At 28.2% G+C, this 23,499-nt stretch overlaps 4 protein-coding genes across 8 annotated transcripts; all 4 read left to right on the forward strand.

Annotated features, from left to right (window-relative positions):
• Positions 1-1,414: 1,414 nt before the first annotated feature.
• LOC132928772 (zinc finger MYM-type protein 1-like) lies at positions 1,415-3,138 on the forward strand. Its single transcript, XM_060993637.1, has 3 exons — positions 1,415-1,427; positions 1,509-3,073; positions 3,118-3,138. The coding sequence occupies exons 1-3, from the start codon at positions 1,415-1,417 to the stop codon at positions 3,136-3,138; spliced, it is 1,599 nt and encodes a 532-aa protein (XP_060849620.1).
• Positions 3,139-3,181: 43 nt separating this feature from the next.
• Positions 3,182-3,968, forward strand: LOC132929452 (uncharacterized). The gene has a single exon (XM_060994810.1). It carries the CDS (start codon positions 3,182-3,184, stop codon positions 3,704-3,706), a length of 525 nt encoding a protein of 174 aa, XP_060850793.1. The 3' UTR covers positions 3,707-3,968.
• A 1,260-nt stretch (positions 3,969-5,228) lies between these two features.
• LOC132930996 (uncharacterized) lies at positions 5,229-6,190 on the forward strand. The gene is made up of 2 exons (XM_060997158.1): positions 5,229-5,633; positions 5,750-6,190. The coding sequence occupies exons 1-2, from the start codon at positions 5,241-5,243 to the stop codon at positions 5,861-5,863; spliced, it is 507 nt and encodes a 168-aa protein (XP_060853141.1). The 5' UTR covers positions 5,229-5,240; the 3' UTR covers positions 5,864-6,190.
• Positions 6,191-8,604: 2,414 nt separating this feature from the next.
• Positions 8,605-21,470, forward strand: LOC132928519 (serine/threonine-protein kinase mig-15). Of its 5 annotated transcripts, none has more exons than XM_060993249.1 (22): positions 8,605-9,133; positions 9,245-9,310; positions 11,458-11,514; positions 11,652-11,696; positions 11,761-12,193; positions 12,262-12,393; positions 12,468-12,626; positions 12,687-12,935; positions 12,995-13,110; positions 13,164-13,429; positions 13,489-13,529; positions 13,791-13,903; positions 15,885-16,451; positions 17,883-17,978; positions 18,053-18,109; positions 18,457-18,694; positions 18,765-18,976; positions 19,082-19,249; positions 19,316-19,465; positions 19,539-19,649; positions 19,715-19,903; positions 20,337-21,470. In XM_060993249.1, exons 1-22 carry the CDS (start codon positions 9,059-9,061, stop codon positions 20,418-20,420), a joined length of 3,624 nt encoding a protein of 1,207 aa, XP_060849232.1. In that variant the 5' UTR covers positions 8,605-9,058; the 3' UTR covers positions 20,421-21,470. The 5 variants fall into 5 exon arrangements, with proteins under 5 accessions (XP_060849232.1, XP_060849234.1, XP_060849233.1 ...); XM_060993251.1 differs by having other exon boundaries at positions 18,496-18,694; XM_060993250.1 differs by having other exon boundaries at positions 13,188-13,429.
• The last annotated feature ends 2,029 nt before the right edge of the window (positions 21,471-23,499 follow it).

Here is a 23,499-nt window from a genome sequence, read left to right on the forward strand (position 1 = left end):
GGAGTAGTTGGACTGAGACGTCGTCAGTCGTCAGTAGTCGTAGGTGCACGTTTTTGGACGGTGGACTACAGCTAAGAAAGAGTACGCACGTCTGACAGGGCACGGACGTGTATGCTTGGCGGCTTCACTGCAATATACCAATCGTTGAACAATAAGCTACATACATACACGGCCTTAGAAGATATCTTATTTTATTCTAAGACCATGATTTCCAGCTCAAGGCTTAGATCAAATACTACTATATATATAAGCATAGGCGTGCGCAGGGGGGATGCCGGGTATGCCATGGCATCCCCTGCGGGTTTGCGGAGTTAGCTTTTATTTTTTATTTTTTAGTTAGGAGTTCATAAACGTTTTTATAAACAGAAATCAGTTTAGTAATTTTTGACAGTTCAGGCTACGTATTTTACTTTTTTTTTTTATCAAGTACATTTCCATTGATAATAGAAGTTGGGATAATCTAACGATATCACCGCGACGCCAGTCACGTAACCGTCGTAACCATGAAGTAAGCTAACCAATAACCATAAAGCAGTCTGATAACTACATCGTTCGAGCGAAAACTATCAATATTATCAATTATCATAATTGTTATCACAACCGTTTTGTTTGAACCACGGATACAAAATATAAACTACTGACTACTGTCTAGACTCTAGATGAATAGAGTTGTTTAATTGTTTTATATTCGCCATCATTCGGCCATTCGGTGTTATTTTTCTTTTACAGTTTTAAATATTTCAAATTTCAATAATATTAATTATTTATACTTAATTGCGTTGTAAATTATAATATTAGAATACGAATATGAATAGAAACCAAAACAAAAAAATGAAAACTATGCATGATTTTTTCAAACCAAAATCATTAAAACTGTATTCTGGTAAGTTGATATTTTATATTGTGTGAGCTGTTTCTTTGTTTTAGTTTAAGCTTGTAAACTATGAACTAATATCTATAATTTAAATTAATTTAGTCAACATTGATCCAGATGATCCGGTACCATTTGCACAGAATAATAAAGTTATTGTTGAGCAACCCAAAACGGATCATGATAATTGGTCAAATACTGTTAATGTACCAGTACCACTAGGTATTTTAGTATTAATACAACATCAAACAATATTGCCTGTGATCTGTGTTGGATATTTGTGTTGAATATTTCAGTGTCATAATGTGATTGTATAAATGAAATATATTTTATAAATATGTTCATATTATAAATATTTAGTTAATAACTGTTGTATGAATTGTAATAATATTAATTAGTAGGTAATTATAATTAGCATTGAGTGTATTAATTGTATATTAAGTGTTCACTGTTAGATTGTTACATAAATATTTATTTGCATTAATAATTAATTCTAACATTTATGTCTAAACATTGTATAATAATAATAATTATTATAACGCTATGTGTACTAACAGTAATAACTAATAAATACATATTGTGAGTATTTTAATCTTTGAATTCACATTTACAATGTATTTTCTTCTAATCTAATTAGATTCACTATGTGACCCTGATGATCCTGTAAACCCAATACCATCTCTTCAGTTAGAACGAAAAGAGCGAATACTTAAAGGGGCATTCCAACCAAAATTAAAAATGTATCCCAGGACACAGTTTGGAAATAGAGCACGGAGTTTCCAAAGTTCCTGGTATGATGATTTTAGCTGGTTAGAATATAGTGTGAAACTTGACAGAGCATTTTGTTTCGTATGTCGGATGTTTAATACAGCTCCAGGGTTAAATGCCGGACAAGTAGACTTTGCTTTTTCACAAAAAGGTTTTAAAAATTGGAGTACTTCTACTACAAAATTTAAAAAACACCAAAATTCAATCTCCCATAATTTTAGCATGACAGCGTATCATAACTTTTCAAATTGTAAACCAATTGATGTTACCTTGGATGAATCTAGATTAGTATCTATTAGTGAAAGAGAAAAGCAGCGTTTGCACAATCGTAACATCATGCATCGATTGATAGATATTACTTTGTGTTTAGCTAAAAGTGGCAAACCATTTAGAGGGCACTTAGAAAAAAGTTCAGATGTGTGTAAGGGTTTATTTTTAGATATTGTGGACATTTTAAAAAAATATGATTTAACTTTGCAAAAACATTTGGAAAAAGGGCCGCAAAATGCTAAGTACTTGAGCAACCATATACAAAATGATTTATTGACTTCTATCAACAATGTAATGAAACGAAGTATTGAAAAAAAAATAAACAATCGCCTCGTCACGATAATGGCCGACGAAACTAGTGACGTGGGACACCATGAACAGATGGCTGTGGCTGTACGCTACTTTGATGAAGATTTATGTAAGCCCGTTGAGCAATTTATTGGTATTCAACGTTTGACTGCAGTAGATGCTAATACAATATTTAATAGCTTAACAAACAAAATTGCGCAGTTAAATATCAATTGGACATCGGTTATAGCTGTATGTTTTGATGGAGCTTCAGCTATGAGTGGAAAATTTAATAGTGTACAGTCTAAAGTCAAAGAAATCAATCCATCTGCAATGTATGTTCACTGCTATGGCCATTGCCTAAATCTGGTATTGGTTGATAGCTTAGGGAATAAAAACCGGGTTGTTTTTGATTTTTTTGGATGTGTCCAGCTAATTTACAGTTTCATTGAAGGGAGTCCAGTGAGGCATGCTGTTTTTGAAAAAATTGTTAATGAAACAAATTCCAGATTGAAAACTCTCAAAACACTTTCAACAACTAGATGGGCATGTCGTGCGGAAGCTGTTACAGCTGTAGAAAAAAACTTTTCTTCTGTTATTCAGTGTCTTGAAGAAATTTCTGAAAACACTAAATATTCAGAGGTGAGGGCTAAAGCAAATGGTCTTATCTGTCAAATGAAAAATTTCAACTTTATTTTTGCATTATATATGTTAAAACCTATATTAATACAAATCCAAATTGTCAGTGCTCAATTACAAGCACCCAACTTGAATTTATTAGATGCAGTATCTATTGTAAATGCATTGAAAAAATCTATTAGTGAGTTAAGAAACGACGAAGATAACTATTCTAAACTTTATGAAAAAGTTCTTACTGTTTGTAATGGATTTAATATTGAGATACCACCTGTGAAAAATAGGAAGATTGCTACAAAAATTGATGATATGAAAACACAACATACCATCTTGGATAAAAAAAGTGAGATGAAATGTCATGTTTACTTCACTGTATTAGATGATTTGTTTAACGGTCTTGAAAATCGATTTAATCAGGAAACATTAAATTTAATTGGTGCAATTGGTCGTTTAGTAGAACTAAAAACTGAAGAATTTGACATTGAATTAATTTCACGGAAGTTTGTACTTAATAGTGACGAATTAGAAGGTGAATTAAGACTTCTACGTTCTTTGCCCGATTTTGTAGCAGGACCATCAAACAAAACAATTCATCAGTGGTTAGAAAAATTATCAATTAGTAAAAATTTTGTTAATGTAAATAAAGCGTTGAAACTTTTTACTACCATTCCTGTGACAAGTTGCTCTTGCGAAAGAGCTTTTTCCAAATTAAGTTTGGTAAAAACAAAATTAAGAAGCCGCATGTCGCAAGAAAGATTAGATGCAATGATGTTGATATTTGTAGAACAAGAACTAGCATCAGAAATAAATTATGACGAAGTAATTGATGAATTTAAACATTTGCATCCTTTTGACCGAAGATTAGAATTATAATAAAGTATTAATTAAATTAGTTATGAAATGCAAAGTTTAAATTATATTTTTACTTATATTGACTATAATATATATATAATATACTATAATATATATTTAATATTATTATTTTACTATTATACTATTATTTTGAGAACTTTGTAGTTATGTAAATGTAATACAATAAAAAAAAATTCTGATTTGTGTGTTTTTGAAGGGAGATAATAAAAATTGAGTTATTTTTAAATATATTGGCATCCCCTGCGCAAAAAGTCTGCGCACGCCTATGTATATAAGTAACACGGTGAAATACTCGTACTTCGTACAACAGAAAAGATTAAATCTATTATATACCATAATGGTTAAATGAATGGTCACTTATTTTTCAAAAAGTCTCTATAAAACAAGGTATAGCCAGGTATTGGCGCCGTGGGTGTAATTCTTCACTCGATTTTCCGGGAACAAGAGTTGGGTTTGTTCAGTTTGTTGTCTTGTGACTTGTTGGTCTATACTCTATGTATGTATAAAACCGTTTTCTGTACCTAGTAATCTAGTATTCTTATTCATAAAAAATTCAATTGACGATAGGATAATTGTCGTTCCGTTGGTTCCAGACTTCCAGAGCTAACACGTGACAAAAAAAAGACAATTTAAACAACAACAGCTCCAACTAAGGTTTTTCACCTAATTTAAGCAAGTTTTAAATTTTTACGACGAATAAAGCTTAATCATTTCCAGAATAAAAAGTAACCAAGACCGCTCACTGAAAAGTCCTTTATAACTAACTACAAACCTACAGTTTAGGAAAAATACTGAAAATCCCGTCAGTCAGTTCAGTCTACGAAAATTATTCCGAACAAAAACAGAGAGAAATGGGAATATCAAAGAACTAGATTAACTAGATACTGCTGATACTAGAATGCATATATTTACTTTTTATAATGATAACTTAGTGAATAAAACGAATTCGTTAACTTAATGGATATATTTTTACAATAATTAATTAATTATATCGTCATACAACGATAATATATTATCGTTAATATCAATAATACAATATGGTATTTTGAAGATGGGCCCCTGTTTTTTCTATGATTTTTATTTAGATTATATAGGTATTAATGTATTATAAAATCTTAGAATATTAAATAATTATGAGTATGGCAACATTATAGAAAAAGATGTTTAAAATTTAACTAAAATAACTTTCACTTTATATCTATGACATAATGTAGGTATAAGTTGAATTCAATATTCCTATTATCGTAAAACTAAAAATTTGGAATTTTCCTTACATCATTTTTTTTTTATTACATTTTAGCCTTTAGGTGTACCTATCTATATTACTATAAAATTGTTGCTAAGTAACAATAATTATAATTTATGAAACAAAATGCGTCGTTAAATTTTCAATAAATAATGAAAAATGTAATAACTACCTATTTATTTCAAAACTGTATAGCTGTGTACAATTTAATGCAAATTATATAATTTTTAATGATTTGTTTTTAACTTATTTATATATACTTTAATGCAGTTGTTCAAAAAATTAATAATGATAGATGATGTAATTCAATTATTAGTTCTTATTAAAACATTTTTTTCTAGTATTGTCGATCGGATATTTGGGTATTTAGAAAATATTTTACACAATGACACTGGTAACAACGTAGTTCGATTGAATGCCAATACTACAACGTTTCCAATGACTGCAATTGAGCCAGCAGAAAGAAATCAAATTTATAAAAATGAGACTTGTCAAAAAATGCATAATCATACAAATAACCATAGTTCTGAAATTAACAATAAATTTCGAGTAAAAGATACTTTGCAGAAAAAAATCAATTTCAAATTTAGAAACACAGAACCTGCATATTTTAATACCGAAACACTAAAAGAATCTAAGAATAATAGTGGTTTATATTACGGGATATTCTATGAAAATATGGTAGGGTATTATTATTCTAAAATCAAATAAATAAAAAATTTACTAATTAATGTTCTAACTACTTTTACAATACCTGATACCTAATAATATTATACAATGTCTTATAATATGTTCAGAAATGCAACGAAACGAAAATTAAAGACAACGAAGAGAAGAAGTTTCTATTTTTCGAATCCATGCGTCGAGATATAATGGGAAGAACTCAACGGTCTCGTCCGAAAGCATATTAATTAATTATTATATAATAATGTATTGTTTATTAATACAATACAACTGTAGAATTATAGTTAAATGCCAAGTCCAGAATCTCTGTCAAAATAATGTTTATTGTTAAACCCAGTTAGCTAGAGCACGGTTATACAATTGTGTTTAGAATGTTTAGATATTGTAATTTGTAGTCATAGACTCACAGCTCACAGGTACTAGCTAGTAGCTATAAGTCACTATATTATATGTATTTTCATATAGTTATTAATTATTATTGTGTAGTTGAATAAGCACAAAATATAGCTTATAGATTTAACCGTAATATACCTACTTTACTTCATCATTTTATGTTTACCTAAATACTATACTGTCTATAAACCTCTTTAAGTTAAATGACAAAGGTAGGTAACAATAACGTGAACGAAATAGATTAAAATCTATACAGTTAGTTAGTATTGACTCAATAACAGTTATTTTAACTTCAGATACTTATACAAAAAATCGTAATATTGCTTATCTATCATTAATATTTATTTGTGGATTAGGAATTAAATATACGATAAAATTAATTAAAACTAATATTATAGCCTTCATTATTATGTTTGGACGTGGAATACAACCACAAATAAAAATTTATAGTTTCAACTTTACACTCTCCAAAATTAAAGTATATTAGATTTTAACAGAATCTACAATTGTTATTATTTCGTAATAAGTAAATAGAATTATAGTTTTTGTTATGACCCAATAAATGTGTAAATGTGTTGAAGAGGAATATCAACGCAAAATTATTATAAAAAAACAATTATAATGATTTCTTTATTTTTAGTACTTTTAAAAATATAATACAGAGCAATAAATATTAAATGGTGATACAATCAGATTCTGAGCTTAGAAGTGCAGGTACACGTGTCGTGTCCCTAACCGTCTGCCGAGCTTTTGCATTGGTCTCCCTTATAAATATGATCGGATCATAAAGAGTGGTGGTTAGGTCGTGATGACTGTGCTAGGTGAAATTATTGTTTCAAGTATCCATGATACCGTTTAGTATTCTAACGATCGATATCCTTTCGGTTGATTTCCGATTTTCGTGGGGACGTGTGTTATATGTTTATGGCCATATTATTTACGTATTACGTATGATACTGGCCTTCGAGTATATTATATATATATACATACTATTAATTGCTTGATTACATTGGAAAACCTTCGGCTCAAAATTTCCCTCCTATAGTAACGTGTGTTTTTATACTAATGTCTTATTATTATATTTTTCAATAGGTGTTATCGGTAGCTTACTTACAACATTAATAATGTTACATTATTAGAGTTGTTTTATTTATAATTTATGGCGACAATTTCTGCAAATTTAAAAATGAAAGAATTATTTAATAATGAAAAAATGTATTTTATAATAATAATATATATATTTTGTCATAATAAGATTACCTTACAATAATATATAAAATATACAATACATTTAACATTAATACCCCCTCCCAAAAAAGCAAAGCTTGTCCAATTTATTTATTCAGTGTCCAATCCAATGGAAGGGCAAATGTAAACTGGGCCCGTGGTTATCCTTTTTTTGTAAACACGGTCCTAATATTTAAGATAATAAAAAAGGTCATCGGTGGTAAACTCGACCCAATAATTTTTTACACTTACAAAATATAAATATAAGGAAATATCGGTGACTGAATATACGACAAATATTTGGCTTTTTACTTTAAAAAATAGATTTATATTATAAAACTACATTCTACATTATTAAACTACAATTTTACTTATATTTTTACACTTGTAATGTATAAGAAAATATGCCTCTTATATTTTAACACCGCCCGTATGTATTGTCTTCGTTGACAAAATTGGATACCTATTCAAACATATAATAACGATATAATTATCAAACAGTTTTTAATTGTTTTATTATTCATTAATGTATGAATTTGATAAATTTTGTGACGTCTATAGTCTATACTCTATATATATCTTTAATGTTACACAAGTATTACAATTGTAAATTTATAATATTCGTTACCCAATATATTTGATAATATTGTTTTATTATTAATATATTTTTTATTTTTTACAAGTAAAAAACAATCTGTATCTTTAGACACAATAAGAATATATGATAGAGGTAAGAGATTACCTAACCTATATAGTCATGGGAATTTTGATGTAAGAAGCCACTCATTGATGACACCTGTTATTCTTATTAATATATAAAAAAAAAATAATAAAAAAATAAACGTCTTATAAAAAGTACCTATTTAGGAGTGGAGGTTATCAGATATCAATGATTATCGGTTGTTGTTTGATTATTAGCGTTATGTGGCTTGTTTAAAACTTTTTATGTTTTGTTAATTGCTTCATTTTAGGTTTTAGAATTTCATGAAGTTAACTATCTATTTAGTAAATTATTTTATTTTATTTTTTGTTTTTTATTGGCTACATTCTTTTAAAATGTGTTTTATAATAAGTTCGATAAGTTCGATTGGTGATGCATATTGGGTGGGAGATTTCTTTTAGTCATAGAAAATCCGCTAGTTACAAAAAAAACGAAAGTATTTGGGAGTGGAGGTTATCAGGTATAAATTATCATCGGTTGTTATCAGTTATCACATTATTATCGTGTCTACAGCGGTTATCAAGGTCTGTCAATTTGACCAAGATTGGAATTCGAAATTCTCTCCGATAACAGCGTCACAGTGCCTCCCGTCCAGCTGATGACGTCACCATAATTGAGATCCGTGATTCTGGGAAAGGTGTGGAGTTTCCCCGATTGTTATTGTTTTCGTTATTTTTATTATTTTTTTTTTCTTCAGTTCTCGGTCGTTTTATTATTATTATTTCGACCCTTCGATGTACAATCGACGCTGAGCAGTAATATTATATAACAGTAATAATAATAATAATAATAATAATAATAATAGTAGTAAGTAATAGTAATAATAATAATAATAATACTACGAGTTACGACGACGATCAACGCCAGCCAACTCGTCGGCATGTCGCGTGTACCGTTTTAGCACGTCGACAACGACTACCCACTGCAATGCACATCGGCGGACGTCTGACTAACACCGCGTAATAGCTGCGCGTGGAGCGGAGGAGGCCTCACGGGTAGAAATCGTCCCGCACAGCGCGACCACCGCAGTCGCCGCAGAGTCCGATCTCTCTGATCCAGTCAACGACGGTTGTCCGCACCCATGTTGAACATGGCTCACAACTTGGCACCGAGCGTCAACTGTTCGCTGGACGACATCGATCTCAACGCGCTAAAGGTGAGTCCTCGTCCATCGCCCTACGCTCTTACCGTCACCTTTAGCCAGCTTTTTGCGGCAAAGTGCAACGTAACGACTTTAATAAAAAAAAAAAAATTCGTCTTGTTCCAGGATCCGGCTGGCATATTTGAGCTTATCGAAGTTGTTGGCAATGGCACCTACGGACAAGTGTACAAGGTAAGTGGTATCTCTATATTATAATCATCTATTTCTGTTTTGGTCTTTGGTTTGGTATGTGTCTTCAAGACTGACTAATTTCGGATTAACTCAAGTTCCTCCAATTTTTAACACAGATTGATATTGATAAGTACGGTAATTAGATTTTCGAGTAAAGGTAATCGGTCTGATTAAATTTCTGTAATCCACTTGCAGTATGTCGTTTGTAGTGTCTTGTTAATAGCGTTGACGAAACCGTATTGTAGATATTAGACAAAGGTATGTCATTTTGGGTATTATTAGTTGTTAACCCTTCAAAGTCCACCAACATATATTAATTTTACCTATTGTTGTGACATACCTATAACTTAATTATTTCTAGCAGTAATATTATCATGTGCCCACATTGTTAAATTGTTATTGGTTCATTTTTACTATAAAATATTTTACACTATTTTTTCAATTATAATCTAAACGTCATTTCTAGTTTTATTGTCCAATTTACAAAATGTCTTAATGCAACATGTTTATAAATTCAAAAATATGTATTTTATTCAATCAAGAATTATTGCACTTTATAATGTTTTGATATTTCGATTTATTTGTTTAAGAAAATCAACATCAGAGAGTTGTATGAACCTTGTTTGAATAAAGGTCATCCTAATAATTCTCTTATTATCACACCAATTATATGAACAGCCTATGTTATTTAATTAAGTGAATCATCACATGTGTTACGCATCAGTAATTTTAATTTTCAATATACATAGTGGTACCTACCTACTTGCTGTAAAATATTTTTAACTCCTATAACACATAAAATCTTTAATAAAAATGCTTAATATTTTAGGTATGATATAATAATTTTTTCTTTTAAAATTAATCAATGTAGATTAGAACAAATTATAATAGGTATTCATAAAACTTGTCACGAAAGTTTAACTTATTATAATTTTTATATTTTTGATGTTACATATTAATATAATAAACTAATGAAGTTAAGTTTTGGTTTTAATTCATTTAATACAACTTTAGATGGGTAGGTACCTATAAAATATTAATTAATTTACTCATAAATGAATGAGTATAATCTGCAACCTTTATGTATACTTAAGATATTTTATTTAAGATTAATCTTACGTGTAATTTCATATTATTTATTATTGGCATCACCTAAGTAATGGTACTTATCGGTTATGGCGACTACCTAGCGAGACTTCTTTAAAATGGTGTTAAACACAGTTAAATATGTGTTATGATACTACTGTGGACTGGAATAATTATATGTGAGAAATATGTGTTTTAAGCCTAAAAAGTCGTAACGTGAAAATTGGTGGTTCAGGAAAAATAGTAGAAATCGACGAAAGTCTTTTTACAAGACGTAAAAATAATGCTGGTAGAGTTTTACCTCTACAATGGATTTTTGGAGGCATTTGTCGGGAAACGATGGAATGTTTTTTAGTTGAAGTCAAAGATCGGTCTGCGTCTACACTGCTACAAGCAATAAAAGATAATATAAACCAAAGTACAATTATTTATTCTGATTGTTGGCGTGGTTATAAAACAGATGAACTACAGAATGCTGGGTTTCAGCATTTAACCGTTAACCACACTTATAATTTTGTGGATCCTTAAACTGGTGCTCACACACAGAATATCGAAAAGTTATGGGGATCCTCTAAATGGCGCAACAAAAAACATAGAGCAGTGAGACGAGTGCACGAGCAGTGCGCTCGTCAACATTTGGATAGTTATTTGGTTGAATTCATGTGGCGTCAAAAGCATGAAAGTCCATTTATAGGAATTTTAAATTGTATGTCTGAGCATTTTTCTCCTAGAGTGAATTATTAATTATTTCTAGTTTTATATAATTTTTTATAATAGTTTTATACAATTTTTCCATTTTATAATAGTTTTTTTTATAATTTTAATGGTAGTCGCGATAACCAATAAGTACCTATGTAATTTTATAATATTACCAATAATTGTTACTTATACCTTAATTAGTATTATAATTATGTAAGTAACATAAAAATAATAAGATTTATTATATAGTTGAAACTGATTATAAAGGATCATTAAAAATTATTAACTTTTAATTTATGTTAAATTAGAAAAATAAATAAAACAGTATTTCATAATTTAACATTTAAATTTCTTTTTTTTAGGGGCGACATACCAAAACTGGTCAATTGGCAGCAATTAAAGTTATGGATGTTACTGAAGTATGTATATTGTGTATAATATCCATTTTAGTATTTCAAATAACAAAACACTTGTTTTTTAATTTTTAATTAACTTTTTACAGTATTTTAGGATATAATTAGTATTAAATTTGTCATTTTGCTTTTTTTTTTCAAAGGAAGAAGAGGAAGAAATTAAATTAGAGATCAATGTCCTGAAAAAAGTAATTTCTCATTAAAATAAACTGTAATAAAAAACTGTAACTGATAATGGTTTATATTTTGTAGTATTCTAATCATCGTAATATTGCTACATACTATGGCGCATTTATTAAAAAAAGTCCACCGGGCAAAGATGATCAATTATGGCTTGTGATGGAATACTGCGGTGCTGGATCTGTCACCGATTTAGTTAAATCAACCAAAGGGCAGTCACTTAAAGAAGAATGGATTGCTTACATATGTCGGGAAATATTACGTGGTCTCAGTTATTTGCATTCAAACAAAGTTATACATCGTGACATCAAGGGACAAAATGTTTTGTTGACTGATAATGCTGAAGTTAAACTTGTTGATTTTGGTGTCAGTGCACAATTAGATCGTACAATTGGGCGACGTAATACTTTTATTGGTACTCCATACTGGATGGCTCCTGAAGTTATTGCCTGTGAAGAAAATCCAGATGCTACATATGATAATAGAAGTGATCTGTGGAGTTTAGGTAAGAAAATTAAAATAAACATTATATTTTTCAATAATGTATGATATGTTATAAATTGTTTTTCTTAGGTATTACTGCACTAGAAATGGCTGAATCTCAACCACCTTTATGTGATCTTCATCCAATGAGAGCTTTATTCTTAATCCCACGAAACTCTCCACCCAGATTGAAGTCAAAAAAATGGGCTAAAAAGTTTCATGGTATGATTAAGTTTTTAAAAAATTATTTATTATTTTTGCTGAATTAAAATAATAATGTTATGGTATTCTTATAGGTTTTATAGAAACAGTGTTGGTTAAAGATTATCATCAAAGGCCATATACAGACCAGCTTTTGAAACACCCATATATTAGGGATCAACCAACAGAGAGACAAGTTCGTATTCAACTTAAAGATCATATTGACAGGTGTAAAAAACGAAAGCAAGAAAAATGTAAGGATTTTGAATTATATTTTGAGATAATGTTTAAATTCTAATTTTATTGATTTTTAGCTGAAAGAGAAGACTATCGTTATAGTGGTTCAGAAAATGAAGAAGATGACGACCATAATATTGCAGGCGAACAACATTCATCTATCATTCAAGCTCCTGGTGATAATACATTGAGGAGAAATTTCCAACAAATTCAAGAAGGGCGAACTTTAACTCCTCATGGTAAAGATAAACATGGTAAAGAAAGAGAAGAAATACCAGAGCCAGGTCCTCCTACTCGTCCACCTATAATACCTCACAGACTAATTGGTATAATAATATTTAACTTATTTTGATTGTTATCTTATTTCATATATATGATTAATTAGTTGTTCCAGATCCTCATCCACCTTCTAGACCTCTTCCCCCACCACCACGTGACGATAGACATTTCCATCCACAACAGCAACAACCACAGCGCAATTCAAACGTATTCCAACCAATGGTAAGGTTATTTTGATAAATAGTTTAATTTTAACTAGAGGGCTAAAAATACAGGTCTTTGATGTCTTGGCTGCTCAGTTAAATGAAATAGGTGGTTCATCAGCAAGACAGACAGATGTTTCTGTGTCACAGGTACATCAAAATGGCGGTGCCAAAGTGATACCACAAGGGATAATTGAGTCAGATTCTTCTGATGAAGATGAAGATGACGACGATGATGATGAAGATGACACAGCTCATAGACATGATGCTCGCCGTGTACCACCTAGAAGAAAACCAAACGATGGAACATTACTTGCTAGTGACCCACCTAAACCACTGTAAGTTGTCCATATAAATTTAATAAAACTTGTGTTAATTATTTTATTTTACTTTTTAGACCTGCTGATATAAATCCTAACGGACTTGTACATTTAGAAGGTAATGTTCTATTTAATACATAATTTATCTGCTTAAGTGATGTATTATCATCATTTAGTTAATTTCTTAAATTATCATAGAGATTACAACTGAATACTATTTGATGCTATTACTATCATTGTTGTAATTATTCAATTTTAATTACTATGCAATAATATGATAAAATAATGATATTCATTTTTAAATAGAATTCAGTCACTGAGTTGTATTAGACATATTAAATTATAAGATATTATTAAGTGATTTTGTTTTAATATTTAGGATCATCATCAAGTTCTAGTACTGCTATGGGACCTGGTGGTGCGCCTAATCGTCCTCTTCCGCCAACTCCTGATGAAGAAGAAAGTGGAGACAGAACATTGGTATTAAGAAGGGTAAGTGTTTTAATTTGCTTTATAGGCTAATGCACACCACATCACACTTTTCACAAATTGGTAAACAACAAATAGTGTGCAGTATCGAAAACATTTATTTTTTTAGAAAAATATAAGCTTAGAATGGGACATTCTGACATTTTTTTTAGCATGAAAAAGAAAAATATGTTATTTAAATGGTTTTGCCTTTAAGATTCTTTGGCCAGTTATTTGTTCTATTATTAAATAATGAGATTTTATATTATTCTTTATCTGTTTATTTCATTTAACTTGTAATTAATATTCTAGAAATGTTAAATTTAAATGTAAATATTAATACTAGTTTTTATTTTATAAAATGTCCCATTAAAGTGCATTATTTTGTAAAAGTTTTTTTTTAAAAGCATATATTACTATAGGGTCATTTTTTGAAATTTGAAGTTAGCTCAATTGCTTAATTAATTACTAATAGTAATTTGGCTTGAAAAAAATTAAAAAAGTATCTTTTTGTATACTTAGTGTGTATTTTTTAAAAGTAGTAAAAACAATTAGTTTTTTTTTTTTTTTGGTGGTAGAATTTGGTCCATGTAAATGTCTGTTTCCCAATTGTAAAATATTATTCTGTTTACTTCAAAGTTTTTCCAAAGGTATACAAATGTATTGATCAAACAACTTATAGTAACTTATATAATGCTTATCTAAATTTACTTATCTAATCTTAATAAATTTATAATAATACATTCTAAAGCTGGGTCCACATTTAACACTAAGTCATTCTCATTTTTGTTATTTAACATTTGTTTTTGTATCTATTTTATATCCTTAGATTATTGCCATTGCACTGAGAAACAAAATATATTTGTTACAATATTTTGTACATTCTAGTATATAATATAGCTAGTAATGTATAAGACTATTGATAAGCTAACATGTTTTTAAATCAAAATATTCAGTCTATATGAATGAAATATATCAGAATATTTAATTAAGTATGTGGATTCAGTTTAATGGTGTAGGGTTTTTGTTGTCAACATCTCATTGCATTCTAGATTATTTTACTTTTTAGACAATACATTTACACTATAAATTCATTATTTGTTATGATATCGTAACACATCATAAAAGTATGATATTTTAATAGTTCTTAAAATATTTTTAATTAAACACAAATAAAAACTTATTTTATTTTAATTGAATACATTTTTTTTTACTTATGTAACATTTGCAATTTTTTTTGTTAAATATTTTTAATATTTATTCCATCGTAAATTTTTATAAATGACCAGTGTTTCATAATATTTAACTAATGATTTATTACTTTTTTTAATTTTTTTACACAGAAATGTAAAAAATGTATATATATGTTTTTAAGTACATTTTTAATAATACTTTAAAATATAATTCAGGATTAGTACAATACATTTTTTTTATAAATTAAATCTTATTTTAGATACTATTCTTAAATTAAAATATATAAATGTTTCTATAACATAAACAATATATTTGTTTTGATAAAAGTAAATTAAAAATTTTTCACCAAGATAATATAGTTTTTTGAAATTTATTTCTATTAGAAATAATCAATTTATATATACAATTTCATGACATGTAATTGGATTTTGTTTGGAATTTTTTTTGAATTTTTGCTTAGTTATATTTGCATGGTATTTTTTATTTATGATGTATAGGTAGCTACGTGTTAAAAAACAATTATTTATATGAGACGTTAAATACTCTTTGTTTATTAAAATATCATTTAAGTAAATTCAAAAGGAGTTCCAAAATCATATTTTTCATACATAATTTTAAAATTAAGTTTTAGATGTGGTTATATAAAATTGTTTCTATGAGTGGTCGAATAAATTATTATTTGTATTACCAATTATTCAAATGAACTGAATACCTTTTATTGGAGTTCTATTATCAAGATTATTAGCACTATGGACGATTAGGTTTCTATTATATTATTTTGTTTTAATATTTTAAAAAATTCCTACACCAGTTGCCGCAACAAAAACCAAGTTCAAGTGATGGGAAAGTAGATATTGATGAACAAAAATTGCTGAAGGACTGGGATTTTGCGCGATTTTTTCATAAATCAAATAATATAACAGAAAAAAATTCTCAGCAAAAAGCCAAAGAACAGGTATCATCGGTACCTAGACGAATGCCACAACATAATCGTAATGGTTCAGAATCATCTGGCCATTCCAAATTTATACCCAACGTGTTCAGACGAGAGAATACAGACTTTTTTGTACCATCAGCTCGTCATTCTGCTATGTTTCTTGATGGAAGACGTTCTGATATTCAACAGAGAAGAAGTTCTGATGTTAGTAAAAAATCTTTGGAACGAACTGATTCGTTAAAAAAACCATGGAAACCAACTAGGCCAAGGCGAGAAAGAACTGATGGTGATATAGTATTGCAAACCAATCGTCAAAGATTTATCAGACCGTTGTTAGAAAACAGACGTTTAGATAATGATCCCAGGTTTTCACGAGGAAGTGCTAATAGTAACAAGAAGAGTAATGGTCAAGATAATGGATTTACCAATGAAACTAATCAGGTTAGAGATAGAAAAGTAAAGGTTTATATTTCATGCCATGTGTTTTACTTTAATACGCGTTGTCGCTAATAATACACATATCAGGTGTCTCAATCACTACTAAGGATAATAGGTACTTAGTGTATAGACACCTCATATATATATATATATATAGAGGATGATTAGGTTTATGTCATTTATTAATTTCATTGATATCACTGTTGATCATCATGTCCAAAGAGTCTAATAACATGTTAGATGATATTAATTTTGTACATTATGGTGTTATGACTGGTCAGTGGTCAGTGGTATTTGTGAAAATTGCATGACTTTAAACCAATTTATCCTGGTCAATATTTTCGGTAAAAACAAATACTAACTGATTGTTAGTGATGTGCTTCGATATAATTAAAAAAAAAAAATCAGATTTAACTTTATACTCATTGGTGTTTAAATGTTCGATTTTATGTATGAAAAATATTAATTATAATTTGTTGTCTTTTTGATATTTTTACAATTTATCAAATGTTTAATCAAAATTTAATTTTCAAATATGTGTATATTAGTTACTTAGAATACACTTCAGCTTATAAAATAGAGGAATTTATAAATTAATTATTTATGTTTTGAGTTGAATAAAATACTCTATAACATCTACAATTTTGAATCTCCTATAAGTATTAAATTTGGTATTCATTTCATTAGCAATAATGATGCAAATTAATTAATTAATTTTTTTACTAAGATCGAATTCTAAACAATTTAATTTGACTTAATGTTTATATCATTGCACATCTCTAAATAATTTTCTGAAAATAAGAAAACAATTTGCACCTAAAAACCAATACCTATTGTGTATATATTTTGGAATACGCAAGAATGAATTTGGAATTGGTTTTTTTCCTATAATCTTGGTTTAAAATGTTGATCATTTAAATTATTAAATTATTAAAAAAATAAGAGTTTGAATGGTGTATGCTATATTTAATATATAAATGCGTTTGTGTTGTGTGCATGTAATGAAATTTTGTGTTTGTGTTGCATGATTTGTGTACAAATTAGCATCTTGTAAATAGTTAGGCATCTAGGTTTAGGTATATTATTATATTGATGATAATTATAAAACAAAACATATAAAAGTAAATACAACGAAGAGAGAGGATTAGTAATGGCAAAGCAGTTTCATACAGATATTTATAAATAACTTATATTTATACATTTAGAGTAAATTAGGTAAGTATTTAAAGATATTTATGTTTTAATCATTGGCATAAATGATAATATTTCATGGGAATAACTAGCTCATATCGGTTGAGCCTAATAAACGCTAAAAATTGTTCACAACTAATACACGCTGAATAACCTAACTAATGCAAAATTACAAAAATGTGTCTTAATATGTAAAATACATTTTTTAGAATAATTAATATGATGAAATATTTAAACTTGTAGAATCGTGATGAACGCCGTAGTGATTTCCATAGACATGACATATCAGGCGGATCAAGTTCTAGGACAAGTTCAGTTTTACCAGATCTACTCTCTCAGGTTTTGTTGTTGAATAAACATAAGATGTGTATTAAAGATATTTTTAACATTGTTTCTTTATTTTATTTTTCTAGGCTTCATCTAGTCCTGGTACACCAAGTCAAAGACTAGACAAAAGCAATAGTGAAGAGGTAAATAATCACATTACTAAAATACATGTCTATGCATTATCAATTTATTTTAAATATTGACATTTAATTATTTTAACTGTATAATTAGTATTGTTTTAAAATAATAACTAATCTTATTTGATTTTGTTTTATGTCCATTAACATCATTAACTCAAATATCATGTCTACATTTTTTAAAAGTAAGTGTAATTAAACTTAATGATTTTTTTATCAACAGCTATTAACATTTTGTATGTAAAATGTAAATATAATACTTACAAAAGTGGCTGTTGGTATTAGAAGACACTTAATTTATTATTTGTTAATCTAAATAAAATTGCTAAAGGTTAATTTGTTATTTGTTTCAGTACCAAAATGCAATATCTAAAACTTATTCCTTAATACAGAAACAACGTTCATTCCTTACATTTGGTTTTGGAGCTGGTGGTACTGGTACTAGTACAAGTTCACAAGGACCGGGTCGTCGTGAGTCACATGTTAACGTTAATGTTACACCAACTGTTCATGATTTAGCATCTGAAACACCTGAAATACGTAAATACAAGAAACGTTTCAATTCTGAAATACTTTGTGCAGCATTATGGGGTATGTAGATATATTTATGTTTATTTATGATACATTATTTTCAAATATTTTAATTAATTTTTATCTTTAGGAGTTAACCTGTTAATTGGTACAGAAACTGGACTTATGTTGTTAGACAGAAGTGGTCAAGGTAAAGTGTACCAACTTATTTCTAGGAGACGATTCCAACAAATGGAAGTACTGGAAGGCCAAAATATTTTAGTAACTGTTTCTGGCAAGAAAAACCGTGTTAGAGTCTATTATTTATCTTGGCTGAAATCTAAAATTCTTAGAACAGATGGAGTGAGTTACTTGTGTTGTGCACATACGTGATAATTACAGTAATTGTTTTATTCCATATAAGTTCATTTATAATTAACACTTGTTTTTTTTTTGTCATGTATACAGCAAGTTGAACGTAGAAATGGTTGGATAAATGTTGGTGATTTACAAGGTGCTGTACACTTCTGCATTGTAAAGTATGAACGTATAAAATTCTTAGTGATAGCACTCAAAGACAGCATTGAGATCTATGCATGGGCTCCTAAACCATATCATAAATTTATGGCTTTCAAGGTATAATGTTATTGTCACTTTGTATTTACTTTTACATTTTAATAATTTTGTAAAACTTATTTTTAGTCCTTTGGAGACCTTGCTCATCGACCCCTTCTAGTAGATTTAACAATTGAAGAAGGAGCACGACTTAAGGTTATCTATGGTTCAGCTGATGGATTCCATGCTGTAGATCTTGACTCGGCCTCTGTGTATGATGTATACTTACCTAAACATGTAAGTGTTTTATTTGACTTTTACAACTTCTAACCATGCATTTTATTAATGTTTTTTATGTTACAATTACTAGACTCAAGGAGCTATTGCGCCACATTGTATTGTTGTGTTACCAAACTCTAATGGGTTACAATTGCTGTTATGTTTTGACAATGAGGGTGTCTATGTAAATACTTATGGAAAGGTAACTATTTAATATTTATAATCTTTGTATTTATTTAATTGTTTGTTATAACTGAAAATTTATAGACGTCAAAGAATATATTATTACAATGGGGTGAGATGCCTACATCAGTTGCATATATTGGAACTGGCCAAATAATGGGTTGGGGAAATAAAGCAATTGAAATACGAAGTGTAGAAACTGGTCATTTGGATGGTGTATTCATGCACAAAAAAGCACAGAGGTTAAAGTTTCTTTGTGAACGAAATGATAAGGTATGTTAATTTTGTCAATTTTTTTATAAACCTGTATTTATTTATTTAATTTTTTTCATAACTGTTTTTCCGTGTTTGTTATTGTTATATATATATATTTTATTTTTGATATTAATTTCATAAACAAATAATATTTCTTAAAAGTCTTGAAATATTGAAATATAAATAATTTAGTTTGTAGTTTAATAGTTTTATGCTATTATTTAATTTTGAATAAACAAAAAAAATGAGTTAAAATTTATTGCTTAGTCTAAAAAAAATACATTCTAATTTCTATTGATATTAATATGTCTGAGGGTCAAAAAAAGAATGTGTGATGTAAAAATGTGATTTCATTAGGTTCTTATTTAATAATCACCACTTATATAACAATGTTAATATTAAGATTAATCTATAATTTTTAAGTCAATATTTAAAAACTTTTTTTTTTCAGGTATTCTTTTCGTCAGCTAAAGGTGGGTCATGTTGTCAGATATATTTCATGACCCTCAACAAACCTGGCATGGCCAATTGGTAAATCAATTATAATCAGAGTAATATAAATTTGTAATTAATGATAAAACATAATGATTAACATTAATGGCCAATAAGTACATTTAAACGGACCAAGCTATCTGGAAACCATCTAAAATGTAACAGCTTACAATTTATTACCAAGTTATATTATGTATACAAATTTATATCTATATATAATTTTATTAGGTTATATGTTTATACATATAATAATATTATTGCTTCAAAACAAAAAGACTTGATTACCAAGTGTGGTATATTATATAGAAAAATATTAATCCTCGACACTAATGTATTTTTAATACTTTTCATGTAGTTTTTTACCTTTTATTAATGTGCTTGTGCACTATAAGATTTATTATTATTATTATTATTTTTTTTTTTTATCAAAACACTAGAGGCCATTTTACACATTTAATATTGTTTCCTATGATGCCCTGTGTACTCAAATGGATTTGAGCTGTGAAACAGAAATTTATGAACAAATCTATAATAATATATATTACAATTGTCACTTAGAAAACATTAATATGTATATTCTTTGTGTTTTGAAAGCTCACATTTATTATTTTATGTTAACTGATAAATTATAATTATTCAATATAAATATATGATTATTTTATACTTTAAATTATTTATTTTAATTTGTTATTAGTTTAAATTGCAAATAAACAATATTATTAGTCCATAATTTTTATATTTATAAAATTAATTACATTGTTTTTAAATCCAAGTTATAGGATCATGAACAAAATTACTTGTACATTTATATGTTTAATATTATTATTATTATTTTTTTTTTACCGAAAAATAATATTAGTAATTTTTCTATGGATTGTTTTAGGAATTTAGTATTTTATATTTTGTTGTACGAAAACAAAAAAATTGCTAATTAAACTAGACAAAATTGTGGTGCTTCATTCTGATTTGCAAAAAAAAAAAGCAAAACAAATCTTTTGTTGTACTGTATATCATTTTTCTTCATCTACTTATGTGTCAACATTTTTGTATTGAATTATAATACGTGTTTTAGATACATGATTTATTGATTTTATGTATTGTGGTTTATTATTTGTATACATTTTTTTTGCATACAAAAAATAATTACCTTGTTCCTGTACATTTAAACATTCATTTATCCGTCTTATCAATAACACACCGTAACAAAAAGTATTATTGTACTATAAGTGGTTAAATTTAAAAATTAAAAAAAAAAATGTAATCAATATTCTAATATGTACAGATTTGTTAATCACATTCTTTGAACACCACACGCACTTCTATAGCTAGGTAATATTTATAATAAGTTTTATACTACAATATGATATTGTTTAAAATCAATATTTAAGTTTGTAGATGTGATTGATAAGAAAAATAAACTGTACAAAATAAAGTTGAATTTGCCAATCGCTGTCCATTTATTAATATATATCTACTGTATGCTCACACAAACGCGATTTAGCAAATTTTCGTACACGTTTCGAGGATTGACACAGAAAGAACGTCGTACCTACCTATCTATCGAAGTCAGGCGATAACAGCACCAAAGTCCAACACTTGCGCAAATGTCAGTGTAGTACTGTAGTGTCAACGGGAAGAAATCTCGCGTTTTGGAGATCGCATACTACACTTATGCGGCGTCGAAATCTCGACGGGCATATTGCTCAACAGCTCAACCATGCATTTGCAGTTCCGGTGTATTGGTCAGATATGCAGTGAAATCGACAGGATGTGCTGCGAATCGGCCGTCATTATTTCAGAAGTAATTTCTCAGAACAGTCAGAACTTAGCCGACAGTAGTTAGATCTTTATCTTTTAAATGTCTTTATAATCCAGACGTCCTATTCACCATAATCGTTCGACGGCTATCAATTGTTCATTTGTTCATCTGTAGTCGATAAAATCACTATCGGTGGTGAATAAGACGACCGCCGAGTGACAGCCACTTGTAAACAATCCCGTTGGTAATTTAGACTTATTATTTAGGTAAATTTTATCCATAGCCAATTTTATATATTTTTTTTCGGTCGGCAAAGCCATAAAATAAAATGTGAAGTTCTTTATAAGTAGTTCTTGTCATTTTAAAAATATCGAAAAAACATTATATAGGTATACAATTTCTGTTTATAAACATTTCATGTTCAAGTTTTTACGAAACATAACTAAAAATGACCATTTTTCCTTTTTGATTTTGGTTATAGTATTGATTCAATATACGTAGGTAATAGGTATACAATATATTATATTTAATCAATGGTTATAGGTACCTTGGTATGAGTCAAATAATATTGATCTTAGGGATTTAACATTTTTCATCATTATTTTAATTTATAATAATCTATACAGAATCATAGGCATTAGGTACCTACTTATCCAATGGGAAGTAATTCGAGTAAGAGCACCTACCGATCAAGGTTTAGGAGACTATTTTGTAAAGTGAGTTCATTTTTCTCCAAAAATGAGATAGGTACCTACCATTTTCATCCATAAAAAAGGTTAGTTTACAATAATAATTATCTTCCTATAAACATTTTTTTGGACTAAAACTATGTTTATTGTCCTTCAAATATTAACATTTTTAGCAGGCACCAGTGTTATAGTGTTGTGTACCAAGTTAGAATCGTACTGTTTAGGTTTTATTGATTGCATACAGATTCCATTTTAGTCATATAGATTATATTATTGGATTTATTCTGGTCATAAACAAACGAATACATTTTTAGAAAATTATAAAAAGTAAAATAAGTACCTACTCATCTTTAAAATACCTACTTATTTATTTTCTTTAAATAAAAAACAAATATTTATTTGTTGTTGAAATAGCCCATATTTATTAAAAAAATAAAATTGTTTATAATTAATTAGTAATAATGGTATATATATATATATTGTTAATAAACGTAAAATTAAAAAAATATATTTGCCATATTCTTAATTCTTAATTGGGGGAAAGTAGTTATGGTCAATTCGGATTCACCCGAAATTAAGCTCAACTATATTTTTAATCCCAACATCGTTAAGTTCCGAGGATCAAATTATTCAAATTAATAATTGTAATAATAATATTTATGATAATTAAAAAA

Source organism: Rhopalosiphum padi, chromosome 4 (genome assembly GCF_020882245.1).
Source record: "Rhopalosiphum padi isolate XX-2018 chromosome 4, ASM2088224v1, whole genome shotgun sequence".
In the NCBI taxonomy this organism is placed as follows: Eukaryota; Metazoa; Arthropoda; class Insecta; order Hemiptera; family Aphididae; genus Rhopalosiphum; species Rhopalosiphum padi.

Excerpts from the sequence above, each read along its gene's own strand:
- LOC132929452 (XM_060994810.1), top strand. The coding sequence starts at position 3,182 with ATGAAATGTCATGTTTACTTCACTGTATTAGATGATTTGTTTAACGGT.
- LOC132928519 (XM_060993249.1), top strand. The coding sequence starts at position 9,059 with ATGTTGAACATGGCTCACAACTTGGCACCGAGCGTCAACTGTTCGCTG. Across the intron at positions 9,311-11,457 it reads CCTACGGACAAGTGTACAAG|GGGCGACATACCAAAACTGG; the intron begins GTAAGTGGTATC and ends TCTTTTTTTTAG. Across the intron at positions 19,904-20,336 it reads TTTGTGAACGAAATGATAAG|GTATTCTTTTCGTCAGCTAA; the intron begins GTATGTTAATTT and ends TTTTTTTTTCAG.
- LOC132930996 (XM_060997158.1), top strand. The coding sequence starts at position 5,241 with ATGATAGATGATGTAATTCAATTATTAGTTCTTATTAAAACATTTTTT. Across the intron at positions 5,634-5,749 it reads GGATATTCTATGAAAATATG|AAATGCAACGAAACGAAAAT; the intron begins GTAGGGTATTAT and ends TAATATGTTCAG.
- LOC132928772 (XM_060993637.1), top strand. Across the intron at positions 3,074-3,117 it reads TTTATGAAAAAGTTCTTACT|GAAGATTGCTACAAAAATTG; the intron begins GTTTGTAATGGA and ends TGTGAAAAATAG.